This window comes from Acipenser ruthenus, chromosome 2, assembly GCF_902713425.1.
Source record: "Acipenser ruthenus chromosome 2, fAciRut3.2 maternal haplotype, whole genome shotgun sequence".
Lineage (NCBI taxonomy): Eukaryota > Metazoa > Chordata > Actinopteri > Acipenseriformes > Acipenseridae > Acipenser > Acipenser ruthenus.
The window spans coordinates 26571020-26589327 of NC_081190.1; the positions used below are offsets into that span (position 1 = coordinate 26571020).

The following is an 18308-nucleotide window of genomic DNA, read 5'->3' on the forward strand; positions in this document are numbered from 1 at the left end:
TTCACATTATTACGTTCAAAAAACAAAATGTGCCACGACTGTGTGGCGAGCGTCTCCTTCACAGTAGCAAGTTATACCAGATAACACCAACAATGAAAAGAATATATACAACCCCACATAACCCATCAGCAGCTTCTAATACCTCTGCTCCATCTATTTCCGCAGTTTTGTTTTCTTGCTGTTTCTTTTCCTTTGACCCTTCGGACTCCGATTCCGACTGGCTGCCGGAGTCGGAACCACTGCCTGAGTCGCTGCTTCCTGATTGACTGCTGCTTCCATCACTGCTGCTCCCAGAGCTGGAACCTGAACCAGAGCCTGATCCAGAGCCAGATTCCTCATCAGATTGGCTAAAAATACATTTATAATAAAAAGTTACACATACATTTCAGCATCTCTTAGCCAATTTGCGATTATAACAATAAATGAGATCTAGGTCACAGGGTGCATAACCTAAATAACAAGGGCTGTATGCTTTATTAGCTACTATCCCTAGTAAAGCTACTAAGTAACAGGGCTGCTACGATTAAATCAAATCAATTTTTCCATCAATTCCATTCCTCATTATATACGGATATAAATACTGGATAATTGGGGGTTGGCATCTTATAAGGGGTTGGCATCTTATATACATTAAACAAGTACCAGTGCTACAGTTCTACGTCAGCATAAAAAGATATTAGAAAAGACCACAACAAATCACAGAGCAAAAAATAAGTCAAACTAAACTCATCACAGCTGCGATCAGACAGCAGTCCAAATTAAACAAGGACAACAAAGCGCAAATATATAGTCTAGATAAGCGAGTGCTTTGGGTTTTTTTTTCTAAGTATGAACGTGTCCATATAGTTATCAAATGTATTTAACAGAAATTAAAAGTATTTGAGAATTAATTGTTTAATGTTTTTTTTAATAAATCAGTTTTATTAAAAACATAAAAGAACTAATTTATGTGGGCGGTACAATCATTGGTATTTATATGAACGATTATCATTTGTGTGCCCAATTAATCGATTGCTATTTGGAGGCTTAACTGACAGCCCTACTAAGTAGTAATACCTATAACACTACTAGTGTTACTGGCTTATACAGCACTTGCCCGTTACTGAAATTTGACGGGTAAAAATAAAGACATTGTAGGGACTGCAATACATTCTCATGATGTCATAACAGATCATATACCGTAAATGTCTGCATCATGCTTTGCTTGTGTACGGAGTTGTGGCAGCGTGCCCTGCCCATGTCTGTATTATGTGTTACATGTCGCGTGTGGTGTGTTAATGTTGGTGTATAGGTATTGGTGCACGGGATATAAATAGGTCTGTGTAGCACAAGTGATTTAAAATATATAGTTGTATTTAGGCACGTGCAGATAAAGTATGTAATAGTGCATGAGCACAGGGATTGCACAAATTAGTTCACGTGCTGGGATTCAAGTGAATAATTAATTTGTAATTGAATCCCGGCACAACTGTATATATAGAGACACGAAGCACTCACTCACTCGGGGTTGGGTGTTCGGTGAGGAGAGAATGGGAGAGAGAGGAGAGAATTTAAAATACTAATAACAATTGCTATTGCATGCTGGTAGGACCAGCACGACACTTGTTTGTTTATTTTGACTCACCGTGTTGTTTCGTTTAGTCTGTTTGTCTGTATTTGTTTTGGCCACCACGCAGTTTTATTTTACAAAGTGTTTTGTTTAATGTCATAGCGGCTCAGTTTAAACCCCAGTCTGCTGTGTTGTGCTGATGTCACCCTGTTACAGGAGTATTAGATTCTGGGAATATATATGGGTGTGTCTGTCATTTCTTTATCTGTATGATCACAATAAGTTATTCCACATACTACAAGTCAATAATTAGAATATGCTTTATCTTGGTACCAATTGTTTACCTCCGAGTCATCAATTCCACTTATTAAACTATTCATTTCCATGTCTTATCCTGCACATACTGATGTGTCATGGTCTTCAACTCTTTCTTTATACTGTACTGACAGCTCCAATTCTGAATTTACAGTCGTGGTAAGAGATGCAATAACATAGCTAAAGCTGACAGGCAACTTCTACAACCACTTTCCAGGGTAAATGTAAACTAACTTGGAATAGGCTACTTGCATTGTGGTTTGCAAGACATGGTCCGGAACATGCCTAATAAGTGTAGCCTAGTCTCTATATAGCAGAAACTTACTGGTCTTGTGACCTCATTATGGCACAACACCATATGCTCACCTGCTTTTTCATATATACATGTCTAAACTAAATTTAATGTATTGAGGAAAAGGATAAGACATCAATATTGGACTAATGCCAAGCCAAATATTTGTCTGGCAATGGATCCATCCCAATACAGAAGTTTGATCAGTAAAGTATGTGATTAAAATGAGGAGCACCATGCCTTTTAAATCTATACAACTCTAGCATTCATACACCACTATAAGTGTCATTCTATACCATGGAAAAACAGGCCACAACCACAGAATATAGAACAGAATTTCATAACAAATGCAGGTGTCAAACTGACAAGGGGTCCCTAGATACAACCTTTATTAGCCCAATCAATCAGAGAGCACAAGGCATGCAAAAGTAGGTAACCCTGACAATACTGTGGCTTAGATCCCAATAACCTCAAGACTGGCTGCAAGGAATTACAAGAAAGCGGTCTATTGAATAAGCTGAAGATAAAATAGTAAATATATTCTGTTTCGTACATTCCTTCACCAAAGGATGACATTTTGAATGTATAGTATATCTAACTAAAAAGCAACCAATATACCAACGTTAGCTAAGTAAATTTCAAGTGATTTGAAAATCTGCAATGCTAAGAGTTTACAAGCAGTTCTATATGATCTAAATCAAATAAAACATCACAGGTTAAACTGAATATGGTAAGAATTTCAAAGTACATTTTCTCCATGACCAGTGAAAATTAGTCACTTGCCACAGCAACTTACATTAAAAGAACAAGATTCATAGTCAGTTTCACCTGGAGAAAATCTCCTTATACATGAATCTGCCAGTCTTGCCATCTATATCTTACTCCGGTGCTTTTTCAATTGGCACCCTGCTCCGTAATCTGGTCAAGCAGATGCAAACTCATACAGATCTGATCTCAAACTAAAATACACACCTATCACAAAAAGAAACTCAGGCACATATGCTCTCTTGCTCATCACAATCCACTGTTATCTAATAGGACTGTACTAATTAAAACATCATACTCCAATCCATCCAAAATACTGTTGCTCTTACAAACTGATGATTTGAGGGACATACAAATATACTGTTTATTAACAGTGCTTAGAGGATGGTTTCAAACTACATGTCTGAAAATAGATTGACAATCACACAGCTTTTTAGTAGGTAGACTACACATTTACATATTTTTGAACACTTCAAACACTTGTTCCTTTCAACTGGCAAATGTATTGAAACCCCCAATTTCAGTGCTCTCCTCCCATCTCCCACCTTCTGTCTAATTTCAAATGGCACAAATGTCTTTTGATGTACCCTTTGTTTTTACTGAGGTTTATTTAAATCTACCAAGTACTTGTACTTGAAGTTTGTTAGACTCGTGTAACAATCAATACTGCATTTTAGGAACTTATCTGACACCACATTGGAAACTTAAAAAAAGGACATTTCTGTAGTCCAGACCATTTGTGTGAACAGGTCTAAAGAAACAGTGGTATTTAGATCACGCTAATTTGTAACAAAATAGATAAACATTTTTAATTAAGGCAAAAAAAAAGTAATCCTTATGTTTTCAAATAACAAATGATGTTGGTGCTTGAACATTTACTGTAGGTTACAGTTTTTTTATACATTGTTGCCAAAAAAAAGCAAAACTAAAATGACAAAACATGTCACAAACTAAATCAGATCATCCTTCAGATTTAAGGTTTTGGAGCATGCTGGCAATGTGTATAGGCTGTGGAATAAAAACAGGCCATTGGCTTCACTCTAAATCACACTGGTATTAACTATTTGATGTGCAGGTATGAATATGTTTTGAAATTCGTACTGGCAACCAATTGACTGTTGAATAGGTACATTAGTACAGAATAACTTATGTTAAGTCAGTTCTTAGTTTATCTGCACCACACATTTGGTGAATATTACAAACAAACAGCAAATTAGTTCAATTGGCTTTTACACGAACTGGGATAGAAGACAAAAGTGCCTGTCTATCAAGAACAAATAACTGCAATACCAATATTTAAAAAAAAAATGTTGTGTTGAAAATGTTTTGTTTATCAAAGAATTATCCAGGGTCCAACATTATAAAAACAACCCATCAGAGCATTCAGCTCAACAGCCAAACAGAGCATACAACTAGATACCCAACACCACCCAACACAAATGTAATTGTTTTGCTTGATATTGTTAATGTGTTGTGTTCTCTTTGTTTATGTCTACAGATTTCTATTTAAAAAGGGTGAGTGTTAATAAAATATTATTTGGTCCATGGCAGATAGCTGACAACAATCTCATTTCTCTAGCATTGTACTTAACATGACTTGGCAGGGCAAACTGGGTTGAACATTGGTTCTATGAACATGGATATAAGTTTGAGATGAGATTTGAAGGCGACGCCTGTTGAATTGAAAACAGGTGACTAATGTGTTATCCACAAAAAAAAAATTAAAAATAGCACACTGTCACCTATCAATAGACAGTTCTTTGTAGAGCTTTCCAGAAAATAGATTTTTCAAGAAAGGCTTGTTCAATTCTAGAGGGCTTTAATTCCAGGTCCTGCAAAAACAATGCCTGATGAAATACTAAACTGGGTAATGGCATCACAACTGAATACAACCAGCTGAAATACCATGCCACCTATTCCTTGAAACAAACTGTGTTAAGCTGACCAACTACAGAGCATGGTTTTAACCCATGACTGGCCATAATATCAGTGCTTTCCCTATCAGCCATCTGATCACCAGGTATGGCAAACAGGCAACATTACATACCTTCAATATGCATAAAGTTCAGTTTTAAAACTAAACGGAAGGTAAAAATAGAAGTCTTACCTTGATTCCCCACTGCTGTTGCTCACACTTTCCTGGTCACTGCGTCCATCCATTTTACAGTTACCACAATTGTGTGTTAAAATTCTTCCTTGTCAGAAGCAATACAAAAGTTTAAAAAGCAAGTCCAGATCACTGCAAACGACACTGATTTTCTGTTCTTTCAGCAACCCTCCAGGAGTATCTGATTATCTATAAAGAGAATTTTACAACTTAGTCAATATATTGGGGACATTTGCTAGGTCAACTTACTTTTCTTTATTGATGAGCCATAAAGTTGTAGTTTGCTTAACTCAACAGTTTGTTTACAGTCTACTGTGAGTACCACTCACGGGAACATACAATGATTGTAGCTGTCAACACACACGTTGTGCACTTGTTCAATTAAGGGCATTTTTTCTGTTTTTCAGTCACTAAGGCAAAAAAAAGATTAAGGATATTTTGAGACAGCAACACATGAGGACTACTTTCTCAAAACGTCAGATGCCTTCTTGTGATGCCCTATTTTGGAATGCGTGTCATTTTCACAATTGCGCTTGAATTATGAATGGATATACTGTGTCAAGATAATTATTTTGTTTTCAATATACTACAGTGTATGTCCCTTATGCCTTTCGTCAATACATTACCCATCTTATAGCTGTATGCACATCTGGGTATGTTACACCACTTATCGTGGTCTCTTAAACTAAAAAAAACACAACTACAACGTTACTGAAAAACAATATTATCTCTCGGGTTTGAACAACTGCAGTAGAAAAACAGTACCAGCGCATTCCCCAGTCTTTGTCCTTACTTTTCCTTATTTCCTTATAAAATCCAGCATGGCTCCCTGACCCAAGACTGCTACTTAGCCCCTACAATAACACGCAAGTCTTTACTTTACAAACACGCTCGTCTGGTGCACAATAATAATATTGCTTCTGTATTGTTTCCCATCCATCCTAGTTTTAAGAAATATTCCAATAAAGTCAAATACATTAAGAGGCAAAATAAAACCAATCCACATCAACCTAGACCCAAACTGACCTAAAACAACCCAAAACGCGTAATAAATTCAGGGCCAGTCTAACCTCCATCTCAAAATCTTAAATATAATATAGCATTTTTAAACCGCAAAGGCCCCGATTCGAGGCCTGCAGCGTGCTTGAGTTTCAGCCGGCCTCTCCTGAACAAAGATCCCCGCTGGAGCGTCTCTGCCTCCAGCCTCCAGGCAGCCTGCCGCTCTTCTCCTCGCGCTTGTGTGAGTGAAGAGCTGCGCAGCAAAACCACTAAAAAATAAAAACCACACTGTGCAAGTGAAAGAGCTGCACAGCAGAATTGATATTTTTGTATTCGTTTTTAAAATACCGCTTAAAAATAAGAAAACAATTAGTTTTTAGCTAATTATAAATAGTAATAATTGCAGCACTTTCTACAATAGAGCTTTTTTTTTTCCTTTTGGACTGATTTCCTCAATGTTTCCCCCTTACAAAAAACACACTACATAATTATATATCTTGATTTGTGGGTGACTAATAATTGATTTCCTGAACCGCCAGCCTTTTCTTTTCCTCGATACTTTAATCCCTTCTGATATTCTCCAAATATTTGCACATCACGCGTTTACTACTAGAAACCCATTCCTCCCATCCGTGAAATTCTAGTGCTGTAGTAATGTTAAGTAACTCCTTTCGCTTTAAGAAGGATTGAGATTATAGTGTTCCTGGTTTCAATCAGACCGGCTGTTCTTTTGGTAATTCTCTCTCTGTCCCGCTTTGCTTTTTGTACCTCCAAAGAGTCGTCTGCCTGACTCTCCGTCCGGCGTCTTGGGTCCTTTTTTTTGTAACACAAAATTATTTTCTTTGCCAGGTCCCGTTGTGAGCTTCTTCTCTCGATTCGGCTGTTTGGAATCTGTTCTGTGACCCAAGCTCCCCCCTCGTTGCTTCACTCAAAGCAATCAATCAGCCTGAGTTTTTAGGTTTCCTTTCTGTACTAAAAAAAATGTGTTTTTTTGGTAATCAAAAGGTTGTTGATTGTATGGAGATCATTTACGAATCCTATCTGCCGGCCTCCGCCATGACGCCGTCGAGCTCACACTCAACCGAACTGGAGTGTGGAAACCCCGGGCAGTGACGTCACAGCCAGCCAGCGCTCACCCGTCTCTGTCTCTCTCTCTCTCTCTCTCTCTCTCTCTCTCTCACACACACACACACACACACACACACACACACACACCACAGTACGGCTGGAGAAGGAGGATGAGGCCGACGGGGGTACAGAAAAAGAGACTCCCTGGACACAGTTGCCAAAATGTTTTTTTGCAACACTATTGGTTGTGGCTGCGGAGTGGATTGTAGATTGGAATCACCCTTGGCTCCTGTTCCTACTATGAATTAATTCAAAAGCGAAACTAAAGTTGCCAACCTTGTGGCAAGTGAAACATGCTACATTAGAGTGACAAGATGTGGCTATTTTTAATACAAGTACGCCTACATACGAATTTTTGGGTATGTTGAGTAGCCAACTATATCCTGCCAGTTAATCTTCAAAATACAAAAACGGGACACCTGCCATTTCTTATGTTGGGGAGGGGAGGGGAGTGGAGTGGAGTGTGCTGAATCAAGATGCATATTTTATTTATTGCAAAAATCTTTTGTAGCAAGAGTTTTGCTTTTGTGGATGAAAAAAAGTTAGATGTCTCCACTTATTTATTTCAGCATTTTTTTAGTGCAAAACTTCAACAATGCTAATTCAAAAGTATTCATACCCTTTGATGCTATGATATTGTCTACAAGGTGCTAGAAATTTCAATATGATAATGCAGAACCTAATTCTAGAAGAGTAGAAAATGCTGGATGTAGGTGAACATTCTTCAAGAGTATGAAAGGGTTAGGCATAGGATGATTGCTGTCATTACAATAAGTCAATATGAAAAAAAGTAAAGAGCTATCTGAGGACCTTAGGCAGAAAATGATTTATTGTCATAAAACTGGAGAAGGATATAAGATCATTTGAGTATCCCAATTTCAACTATTGTTTCTATTATCAAGCACAAGACTCATGGTACTGTCACAACGCTCCCTCGGACTGGAAGAAAGAAGGTTCTTTCACCAAGAACAAGTAGAAGTATGTGAGGAAGGTTAATAACAATCCGAGATTGACTGCCAAAGATATTCAAAGTGAATAGGTTGCAAGTTTCCATTTCAACCATAGGTCGACTATTGCATAGTGAAGGTCTCAATGGTCGCAGGCCAAGGAAAAAGCCACTCTTAGGAAAACATCACAAGGACAATCGTTTAAAGTTTACAAAATGTCATTTGAATAATGGATATGAGTTCTGGTCAAAGGTTTTATGGAGTGATGAAACAAAAATCAAGCTATTTGGTCACGCTGATAGTCGTTACGTTTGGAGTAAGTCTGGTGAGGTGTACAAAGAAAAGAACACCATAACTACTGTCAAGCATGGAGATGGTATTATCCTATTATGGGGCTGTTTTTCCTTTAATGGCACAGGAAATTTAGTTCCACTACATGGTAAAATGGATTCCATAACATACCAAAAGATATTGGCCAATCATCTGAAACCTTTCTCTACAAAACCTGGTTTCCAACACAGCAACGATCCAAAGCACACATCAAAATCTACTTCAGAATGGTCAAAGACGAATAAAATCAAGGTTCTGGAATGGTCGAGTCAAGTCCAGATCTAAATCTGATTGAAAATCTTTGGTATGAGTTGAAGAAGGCTGTGCACAAGATAAGTCCTCGGAATTTGAATGAACTGGAACAATTTTGCATTGAAGAATGGTCAAAAATCACTAAAGAGTCATGCCAAAAGCTAATTGACAAATATCCTAATCGTTTAAAAGAGGTTATTATAGCTAAATGTGCCTCAGCTAGCTATAAATTTAATTTTCCTTGTCAGCGTATGAATACTTTTGAATTAGCATTTTCGGAGTTCTGCAAAAAAAATTATGAAATAAATAATTGTAGACATCTATTTCTCGTACTTTAACTCGTCCACAAAAGCAAAACTTTTGCTACAAAAGAGTTTTCCTATAATTATTTGTTTTTAAGAAATTTCTAGAAATGATACATTTCCATTGGGGTATGTAAACTTTTGACTACAACTGTATATACAGTATATCTCGGATGAGTAGTTAGGGTAGGAGGCTGTGTGGTCCAGTGGTTAAAGAACAGCGCTTGTAACCAGGAGGTCCCCGGTTCAAATCCCAGCTCACTCACTGACTCACTGTGTGACCCTGAGCTCGGGCGAGATGTTGAAAGTGACTACACACACCCTACTCTCTGTAAGTGAACTTGGATAAAGGTGTCTGCTAAATTATAATAATAATAAATAGGGTATGTTATAATTTCCTACCACATCTTAAGAAAACAACGACTTAGGTTCTCAACCTTGGGCGTAAGAGTTGGGGGGTACAGCAAATGTTCCAAATAATACAGTAATTATTGAAATTTAAAAAATCAAAATAAAAGTTTTACACATCAGTCTCAATGTGAATCTTACCATTGGGTTCTTTCTTGCTCTTTGTTCGGTTGAAACGGGATTGGCTGCGAGTAGCAATATTAACTCTCCACATGTTTGACTGTTAATACATAACAATTATGTTTAATTGGATTCATATGGATAAACTGAGATTGCTGTGTAACTGGTGGGACTAGCTACTGTATCCAAGTTGTTGGTGAATGTTACAAATTCAAATATTTTTTTGAAAATGTGTAGCATTAACCATAATTTCTTTCCAAGTGTACTATTCACTTCTCTGCAGCCAGTTCATGATTGATCATTATCTGGGATTCTACTTAAAAAAATCCTGTATGGTTATCACCTTTTTTGCTCCATGAAGAAGAGTGATTTATTCAATTCATTTTAGTTTTAATTGTGGTCAAGGTTATAGTTTTATCCATGTCATTTTATCCATTTTGTGATAACCTCGGTTTTTTTTGTAACAATAATTTTTATTTTTAATTTTTTCATTTACCATTAATTGTTAAACTTTGCTCTTTTTTCACAACATTGTCCATGTAGTATCATTTTATGTTTTGTGAAACCAGTGAAAATATGAACGATAGGGCCCTATCCACAAAGCTTTAATTAATGAGTCAAATATATGTACAGAATTATAAAATAAAAATAAATATATATTCATATTTTGGAAATGTTTGTACGGTTATTAAAGAAGCCTAAAACAAAATAGTTTATGTTATTTACAATTTAACACAACAGATTATTTGGTGAAAACAAATCTAACTGTATGAGCCTGTGACAGGGTGGGCTGGGCAGTGACGTCAGGACAGATGCAGAGACGGGAAAAATACTGACACCAAGTACTGCAGTTGCAAAAGAAAGACGTGGCGCCGCCATTTTATTTAAATATAAAAATAAATCAAAGGTTTAAACAAAAAGAAACTGTGGTCACAGAGCAAAATAAAAGGTTCAAACAGAAACAAATCTCAAACACAAAATAATAAATAATACAGGTCAGGCTGGGCTGTAGCCTTCACTGTTCCTGTATCTTTTTTTAGTTTCGTTTTTCTCTCCTCGCTCTCTCCACTCTCGCTCCTCATACACCCACCCCGAGTACAGCGAGCTGCAGGCTTTTATATTGTGGCCAAGGGGTTTAACTGGCCACAATCTGCACGAGTTTATTAATTTAACTGCTGTGGATAGGGCTTCCCATCCAAACGACTACACAAACTAAAAACACACGGCTACGCCGTAATAAATAAATATAAATAAACAATAACAAAACCCAGGGCGCCTCAGCATCATAAATAATAAATACATAAACAAACAAACAAATATAAAATAACACAGGGGCGGAGGGGGAAACCCTGTTCTAAAATAAATACACACATTTACACAGCAGGGCTCTCTACCTCCCTGCTACAGAGCCATCAGTGCTTTTCAAAACTGCTTATTATATTTCATCATAACACAAAAGGGCAATTATTGCGCAAAAAAGGGAAGCAAATTTAAAACAGGTTGTGTAACGCCTGCAGTGTTGTTAGGTGATGTCCTTCTCCATTACACATACACTGTTATTTGCAGGGATAACGCTATTAACAATTTAAAACATGCAACAACTATTCCATTATTTTTACCGCAAGTATTTGACTCAAATTAGTAGTCATTCTACACCTAGTGTATAGTAGTCTATATACCAAATCATCTTTTTTATTTACATTTTTACTGTTGTTTAGCATCTTCTGTGAGCGTACCAGACAAAGTGTTTAATATTTTGTTATCGAAACCAAATACATCATTATTATTATTACAGTTGAAAGGTCACCACACCATGTAATTGCAGCCAACTAGGATTTTACAAGCCACGTGGATGCAGACGTAGAGAAAATGTAAATTAAATATTAGAGAAACTAAACTGAGAATTATTGTAAACGTCATACAAGGGTATGGTGAAGTAAGAAAGAAAATACATTTGAAGCTGCTTATCCTTTCAAAGTTTGACTGCCCAATGATAAATAACAGTGTATCCATAATACAGTGTCAAGATAATGATTTTTGTTTTCAATATTCTAGTGCCTCTCCCTTATGCTTTTCTTCAATGCATTACATATCTTGTGAGTGATTTACTTTATTTGGAAATTTTAACAATTAAAGTTGGTATGGGTTTTATTGATTATTCTAACAATACGATTACTCATACAAGCCAGCATGGGCCTTTAATAGCACTATCAATTCATGAGAATATAATGCTGTGCATGTACATTGATAACTAAGGGCACTGATAAAAATACAAGATTTTAAACAAAATAACATACAAGGTCTGCCAATGTGTACTGACTGTAAGAACATAAGAAAGGTTACAAACGAGCGGAGGCCGTTCGGCCCATCTTGCTCGTTTGGTTGTTAGTAGCTTATTGATCCCAGAATCTCATCAAGCAGCTTCTTGAAGGATCCCAGGGTGTCAGCTTCAACAACATTACTGGAGAGTTGGTTCCAGACTGCCACAATTCTCGTAAAAAGGTGCCTCCTATTTTCTGTTCTGAATGCCCCTTTATCTAATCTAATCTGAGTTAACATTGTCAATACCTTTTAGAATTTTGAATGCTTGGATCAGATCGCCGCATAGTCTTCTTTGTTCAAGACTAAATAGATTAGCCTGTCTGCATATGACATGTCTTTTAAACCAGGAATAATTCTGGACGCCCTTCTTTGCACTCTTTCTAGAGCAGCAATATCCTTTTTGTAGCGAGGTGACCGGAACTGAACACAATATTCTAGATGAGGTCTTACTAATGCATTGTAAAGTTTTAACATTACTTCCCTTGATTTAAATTCAACACCTTTCACTATATAGTCAGCATAAACTCCAAGATCTTTTTAATAGATTTCTTCTTCAATTTCAGTATCTCCCATATAGTATTTATAATGGACATTTTTATTGCCTGTATGCAGTACCTTACACTTTTCTATATTAAATGTAATTTGCCATGTGTCTGCCCAGTTCTGAATGCTGTCTAGATCATTTTGAATGACCTTTGCTGCTGCAACAGTGTTTGCCACTCCTCCTATTTTTGTGTCATCTGCAAATTTAACAAGTTTGCTTACTATACCAGAATCTAAGTCATTAATGTTGCTTAGGAAGGGCAGAGGACATAATACTGATCCCTGTGGTACTCCACTGGTTACCTCGCTCCAATTGGAGGTTTCTCCTCTAATCAGTACTTTCTGTTTTCTACATGTTAACCACTCCCTAATCCATGTGCATGCATTTCCTTGAATCCCTACTGCGTTCAGTTTGAGAATGAATCTTTTATGCGGGTCTCTGTCAAAAGCTTTTTTGAAATCTAAATAAACCATGTCATGTGCTTTGCAATTATCCATTGTCAATTGAAAAAAATCAAGCAGGTTTGTTAGACACAATCTCCCTTTCCTAAAACCATGCTGACTGTCTCCCAGGATACTGTTACCATATAGGTAACTTTCCATTTTGGTAACTTTCCATAATAGAAGTCAGGCTTATTGGTCTGTAGTTACCTGTTTCGGTTTTGACTTCCTTTTTGTGGATCGGTATTATGTTTGCAATTCTCCAGTCTGTCGGTACAACCCCTGTCTCAAGAAACTGTTGCATGATCTTAGTTAGTGGTTTGTAAATAACTTCTTTCATTTCTTTGAGTAGTATTGGAAGGATCTCATCAGGCCCAGGGGATTTGTTTATTTTAAGAGCTCCTAGTCCCTTTAACACTTCTGCCTCTGTTATGCTAAAGTTATTTAAAACAGGATAGGAACAGGTTGACATGGGGGCATATTGTCCATATCCTCCGTTGTAAAAACTTGTGAAAAGTTGTCATTTAATATATGTACTATTTTTTTCTCTTCATCTATGATGTTGCCATTTGTATCTCTTAGACATTTTACTTCCTCCTTGAATGTTCCTTTGCTGTTATAATACTGGGAAAAAAAACTTTTGGGAATTTCTCTATTTTACTCCAATCTACTTCTGTTAGTCTCTGTTTCATTCCTTCATAGTTTGCCTTCTTTTCAATACAATGCTCCCAATAATGTTTATACATTTCCTTTCTGGCAGCATTTCTGTAACTTTAATTTCTGTTATACAGGTGAAAGGTGCTTTCCAGAGACACAAGAGATGATATAAAACTGAACTGTTATATTGAGATTGGACTTGTCTGGTTGTTCTCTTTGATCTAATACAAGGACAGTAAAGCATGAGCGATGCATGTAAATATCTTTATATTTGTGTGTCTTGTACCAGATACATTTTCCTGAAATGACAGCTACCCTGCAGCATCAGTGTAGTGCCCTATTGGGGTTACCCTGCTAAAGTAGAGGGAACTGCATTAAGAAGTGTTTCTCAAATGATCATGTTCCAGTAATCATGTCCCTGCTAAACCCCTCCTTACTTACAGTACCTCAACCTTTTCCTGAATAATTCATTGAAGTCCCACTTGCCTCAGTCAGTTCAGAGCGACTTAGCAAGAGCCTAAATGCTTACATTGCTGGCACAATATCATTTTTGTAATAAACAAGGTAGTCCAACAACCTGGATTGGATACAGGATAAGTGAATCCCTCAAATGAGCAACAGCACTAAATATAAATAGTGTTTATGTAATACATATCAGAATAAACATTAACTGCACTTTACTGCAAACAAAATCAGTCTACACATCTTTACAAATACCACGCACTGATTTTTAAACAGATTTCTTTCCATAATACTTACTGGGTATGAAGATCACACTCCTGATAGACTCTAAATGTGAATTTCTTGTATTGGGATGTTTTACGATGTTAGCATGCTGCTTCAGGTTTGCAGGGTTCTCAATGTATTTGTCATTAGCAGTACAACACATAAAATACTGGGAAAATAATGGTATTTCCAGTGGGGAAATTATAAGTTATAGTTCACTTACTGTACCTTGAGTTTGTTGACTTTTCTTGAAGTTGGGACAGAGTTTTGACTGTCTGACCAAGAAATCGGAGAATAGTCTTAAAAGCCTGCAACGCGCAGCTCCACACTCATTGTCTGAGTAGAAACAGGTGTGTCCTGTCAGGTTGTGGATGTTTTTTGTTATTTGGCCACTGTAGCATGTCTGCTGCTAGCCACAATAAGTTCTACATTTCTGCAGTTTGTATCCAACGTGCTAGTCACTGAAGTTGTTCTTGGTGGTTTACTGGAAACACTGCCTAACATATTTGTTGCCGAACAGTTGCACACAACTCCCAGACAGCATATAAACTGTAGGTCTTGGATCACATGACACCATGCATTTGCATATTGTAGATTACAGACTATAGAATTCTCTAATTTTTTAATCATGCTTGTTTAAGTGTCTTATACTGTGGTAGAGTGTCTGTGTTTACTTGGTCGCTCTAATTTCCTTAGAAAGAACATTGCAGACTGAGACTGAGACCTGCTTCAGTGTCAATAGGTGATAGTCTTTGGCTCCTGACAGACAGCTAAGATCTGCACCAAAACAAGCTGGATATTTGCATCGGAATTATAGGAGATAAGCAACTTATTTCTATCTCAATAAAATCACGATTCTGCAATTTGTTCCTTGATTTGACTCATTTTGACGTATGGAATTATGTCAATCATACCAAAGTGTCCCTGCCCTACCCCATCTAAGCGTTCCATGCTTGGAATGCGCATTTCCAAAATCTAGAAAAGTGTAGTATGATGATATCACAAATCTGGAAAAAGAATGTTCCATTTTGGGTGGCAAAAGTCGTTGTAAACATAACAAATGTATCCACTATTTGGGCAAGTTTTCCCAGACTGTACAGGCTGAATGTAATGAGGGCATGTGACATTTGAAGAAGAGAAAAAACGTCATACAGATTGTTCTTCATATTCACATGAAACAGGAAGGAAGGTCAAATACTTCCTTTACAGGTGCATAACCTGACAAAAATTAAAAACACTCTTCAAATGAAGATTTAAACAAGTTCATATATTATCATAGCCAAATGACATGTATTTTTTTAGTGCATGTACAGGTGTGCTTGTGTAGAAAGATATAATCTGTTTTTTTTTTTTGTTTTTTTTTATTGTTTTGTTGTCTGACTGAACTGGGTCTTGATCCTAAGAGTTTTGTCATTTTCTAGACCAAACTCCAAATAACACTTTTCAAATGATGTGTTCCCTTGACTGCTAATGAACCCTCTACTCTAGGTTTTTAATAATGTTAATTCACATATGTCATGTTGTCTTTAGCATGGTCTGGGCCTGTAAGGCTGGATCCACCAATTTCGATCCATATGACAGCAGATTCTCTCCAGGTTTTTATAAGAATGCATGTTTTGTGTTCACACTACTTTTAAGCGTCTGAAATCTGTCCTCCTGCTGTGGAGTCGCTTGCGGTCTGTTCTTTTTTGTCCGTGTCACAGCTGTCTGCCTACGGTCCTCGTCTCCACCTTCGGCCTGTCAATTTGTGTATCGCTTACACAATGCTGTATTAGGTTAAAACTGTCAAACACTGCACTAGTATTTCATATTTCAGTCACAATCGAGCAAACAGCTTATTGCTGTTGCGGCCGGACTTCATCAGAATTTAATTTGGACTAATACAATATCTGATGTGTGATTTCAAAACTGAACACTAAATAATCATCTCACTTAAAATATTTCACCTAATGCCTTTGTCAGTGTTAACATAATGTTGTTTGCCTACTATTATTACCTCAGAATTTATGATTTTTCTGCAATCAGTTAGTTATGAGGATGAAGAAACGAGTATGAAAACATTGATAAATAAAATAAAATAAAATGTAAAAATAATAAACATGCTGTATTCTATGAAACTGCTTCTTTTAAACACGTGTTAGTGTTTTATCAATTGCTTGAGAATATGAGTTATTGTATTCACCAAAATCCACATTACAGTGTAAAGTATATAAATACTAAAATGTGTTTAAAACCTGTTGCATACAATTTCTGTTTAAGTCTTAAAGATTTGCTGTTAGAAAGCAGGGCTGCATGCAGTTGACACAATGTAATAAGTCAGTTATGGCAAACCACAGCCCTCTTTTAGATAACTTTTTTGTTGTTCTCACTTCTTACATTTTCCACATCACACAACCAACCTGCTGCATCCTGTTATATTATACATTTTTGGTATGGATATTTGTGGGGAGAGGCAAAACACACTAAATTGACTATTATAAACAGATTGTTCCCACAAAACATGGAGAACACCCACCCACTGGCTATCAATATAATTATAAGCATAATCATTTGTGATGGTTAGATATTCCATGTTAGGCAAAACACCCTACAATTCAAATTCAATTAACTGAGACTTCCTTCAGTGCTTTGTGTATCAGACACTCCAGTAACCTGTATATATGTGATGGCTGAGTGGGGGAAATGTGCCAAAATGATACTAAATTGTGAACTCATATAGTGACAACTAAATATACAGTGGTGCCAAAAACATTTCAATGCAAAATGCTTCCATTCACATTGATGTAATTACCACTTACTTGGAATTAAATAAATAAGAAATACAAAAAGAAACCAACATGATTTTGAAGGCATTGAAAAAGACTTTGATTCGAAGCATTTGTCATTGAATTTTGGTTTCTTTCACTATTGCATGTTTAATAGTTATGGATGATCACTTACTCAGGAAAATGACATTCAAAGTGACAGTAAAGAAGAAGAATACATTAGTTAAGATAACTATGATATTTCATACCCGCCCCAAGTTGCACTGTAATATCACCAGAAAGCAGCTGCTACCCACCAAAACTTTATTATGCAATAGAATCAAAGAAACCATACAGGAAGCAAACCGAATGTGGTTACTTGAAAGATAACAACTGAACCAGCTGTTGTGAACAATAGTGCTTTCAGAGGAATACTACGAGATGCTCCACCTACTGTACCTATATTATACTGTATGATCATGCTAACCTCCCAAACATCCTGCATATTATACAACAGAATGTGTAGCTACTAACCTTGATTCTGTTTAATGGATGTCTTTTTTTAACTATTTTCTTTTTCATCTACATTGCTCCAAATCTGCTGGCTTGGAAATATCTTACCTGATTTTTTGCATTCTGGCAAAACAAATGCTACTTACATCAGATATGTAGACCCGTGCACCCTCTTTTAGTACTGAAAACTATGAGATAAAGGGCTCCTGAGAAGAACAATCTGTCACGGATTGGATGTTTGATCTACAACCAGATGCTGGATCACATGGCAATCCTCCTGCAACGTTTCTTCTTGGCAATTTTCTTCTATTGATTCTATTGATTAATTTACTGCCCAACTCAAAACTGGATAGAGTTAATATCAAATCCAAACTTCAACACTTTATGCTCCAACTGGTATTTTGGTTATTTGCCTCTTTTAGCTTGTCATGACTGAAGTGGAATTACAGTGTACAGTCAAGTTGGCAGGATGAAAGTTTCAATAATAAGTTCAAAGAGGCACCAAGACAAGAATGGGTTCAAGTTCCTAATTAATAGATCAACAGAATAATTTTTGGGCATCGGTTCTCTTTCCATGGCAGGTGTGGCAATTGCTCTTCATTTCTGAGATGTTGGCTGAGGTACTGTTTGACTGACTAGAGGTCGGATAGGATGGTGGAAAGGTTACAGCCTTCACCCCATGCAGAAGATAACTGGTTACACGGTGGTGGAGGTGGTGGGGATATGGTGGACGCATGAAAATGAAAATACGAGTACATTGATTGTAGTAGTGTTTGAATGTCTCGGCCTCTTAGAACTGCAACCTAGATGTATTTAATATGTTGTGTATAGGTTGTTTCTTATTGTAT

The 18308-nt window shown here is 36.8% G+C and overlaps 1 protein-coding gene across 5 annotated transcripts in view; it reads right to left on the minus strand.

Moving 5' to 3' along the window:
- LOC131698778 (chromodomain-helicase-DNA-binding protein 1-like) overlaps positions 1-7178 on the minus strand; it is a 34463-nt gene extending 27285 nt beyond the window's left edge. For 4 of the 5 annotated variants that reach the window (XM_058992785.1, XM_058992783.1, XM_058992775.1 and 1 more), the window contains exons 1-3: positions 6796-7178; positions 5029-5217; positions 143-347 (exon numbers count right to left, since the gene is read on the minus strand). In XM_058992785.1, the coding sequence (XP_058848768.1) occupies positions 143-347; positions 5029-5081 (258 nt within the window). In that variant the 5' untranslated portion in view covers positions 5082-5217; positions 6796-7178. Of the gene's footprint in view, positions 1-142; positions 348-5028; positions 5218-6098; positions 6767-6795 lie in introns of those variants that run through there. The other variant, XM_058992766.1, reaches the window with a different exon arrangement.
- Between the last annotated feature and the right edge of the window lie 11130 nt (positions 7179-18308).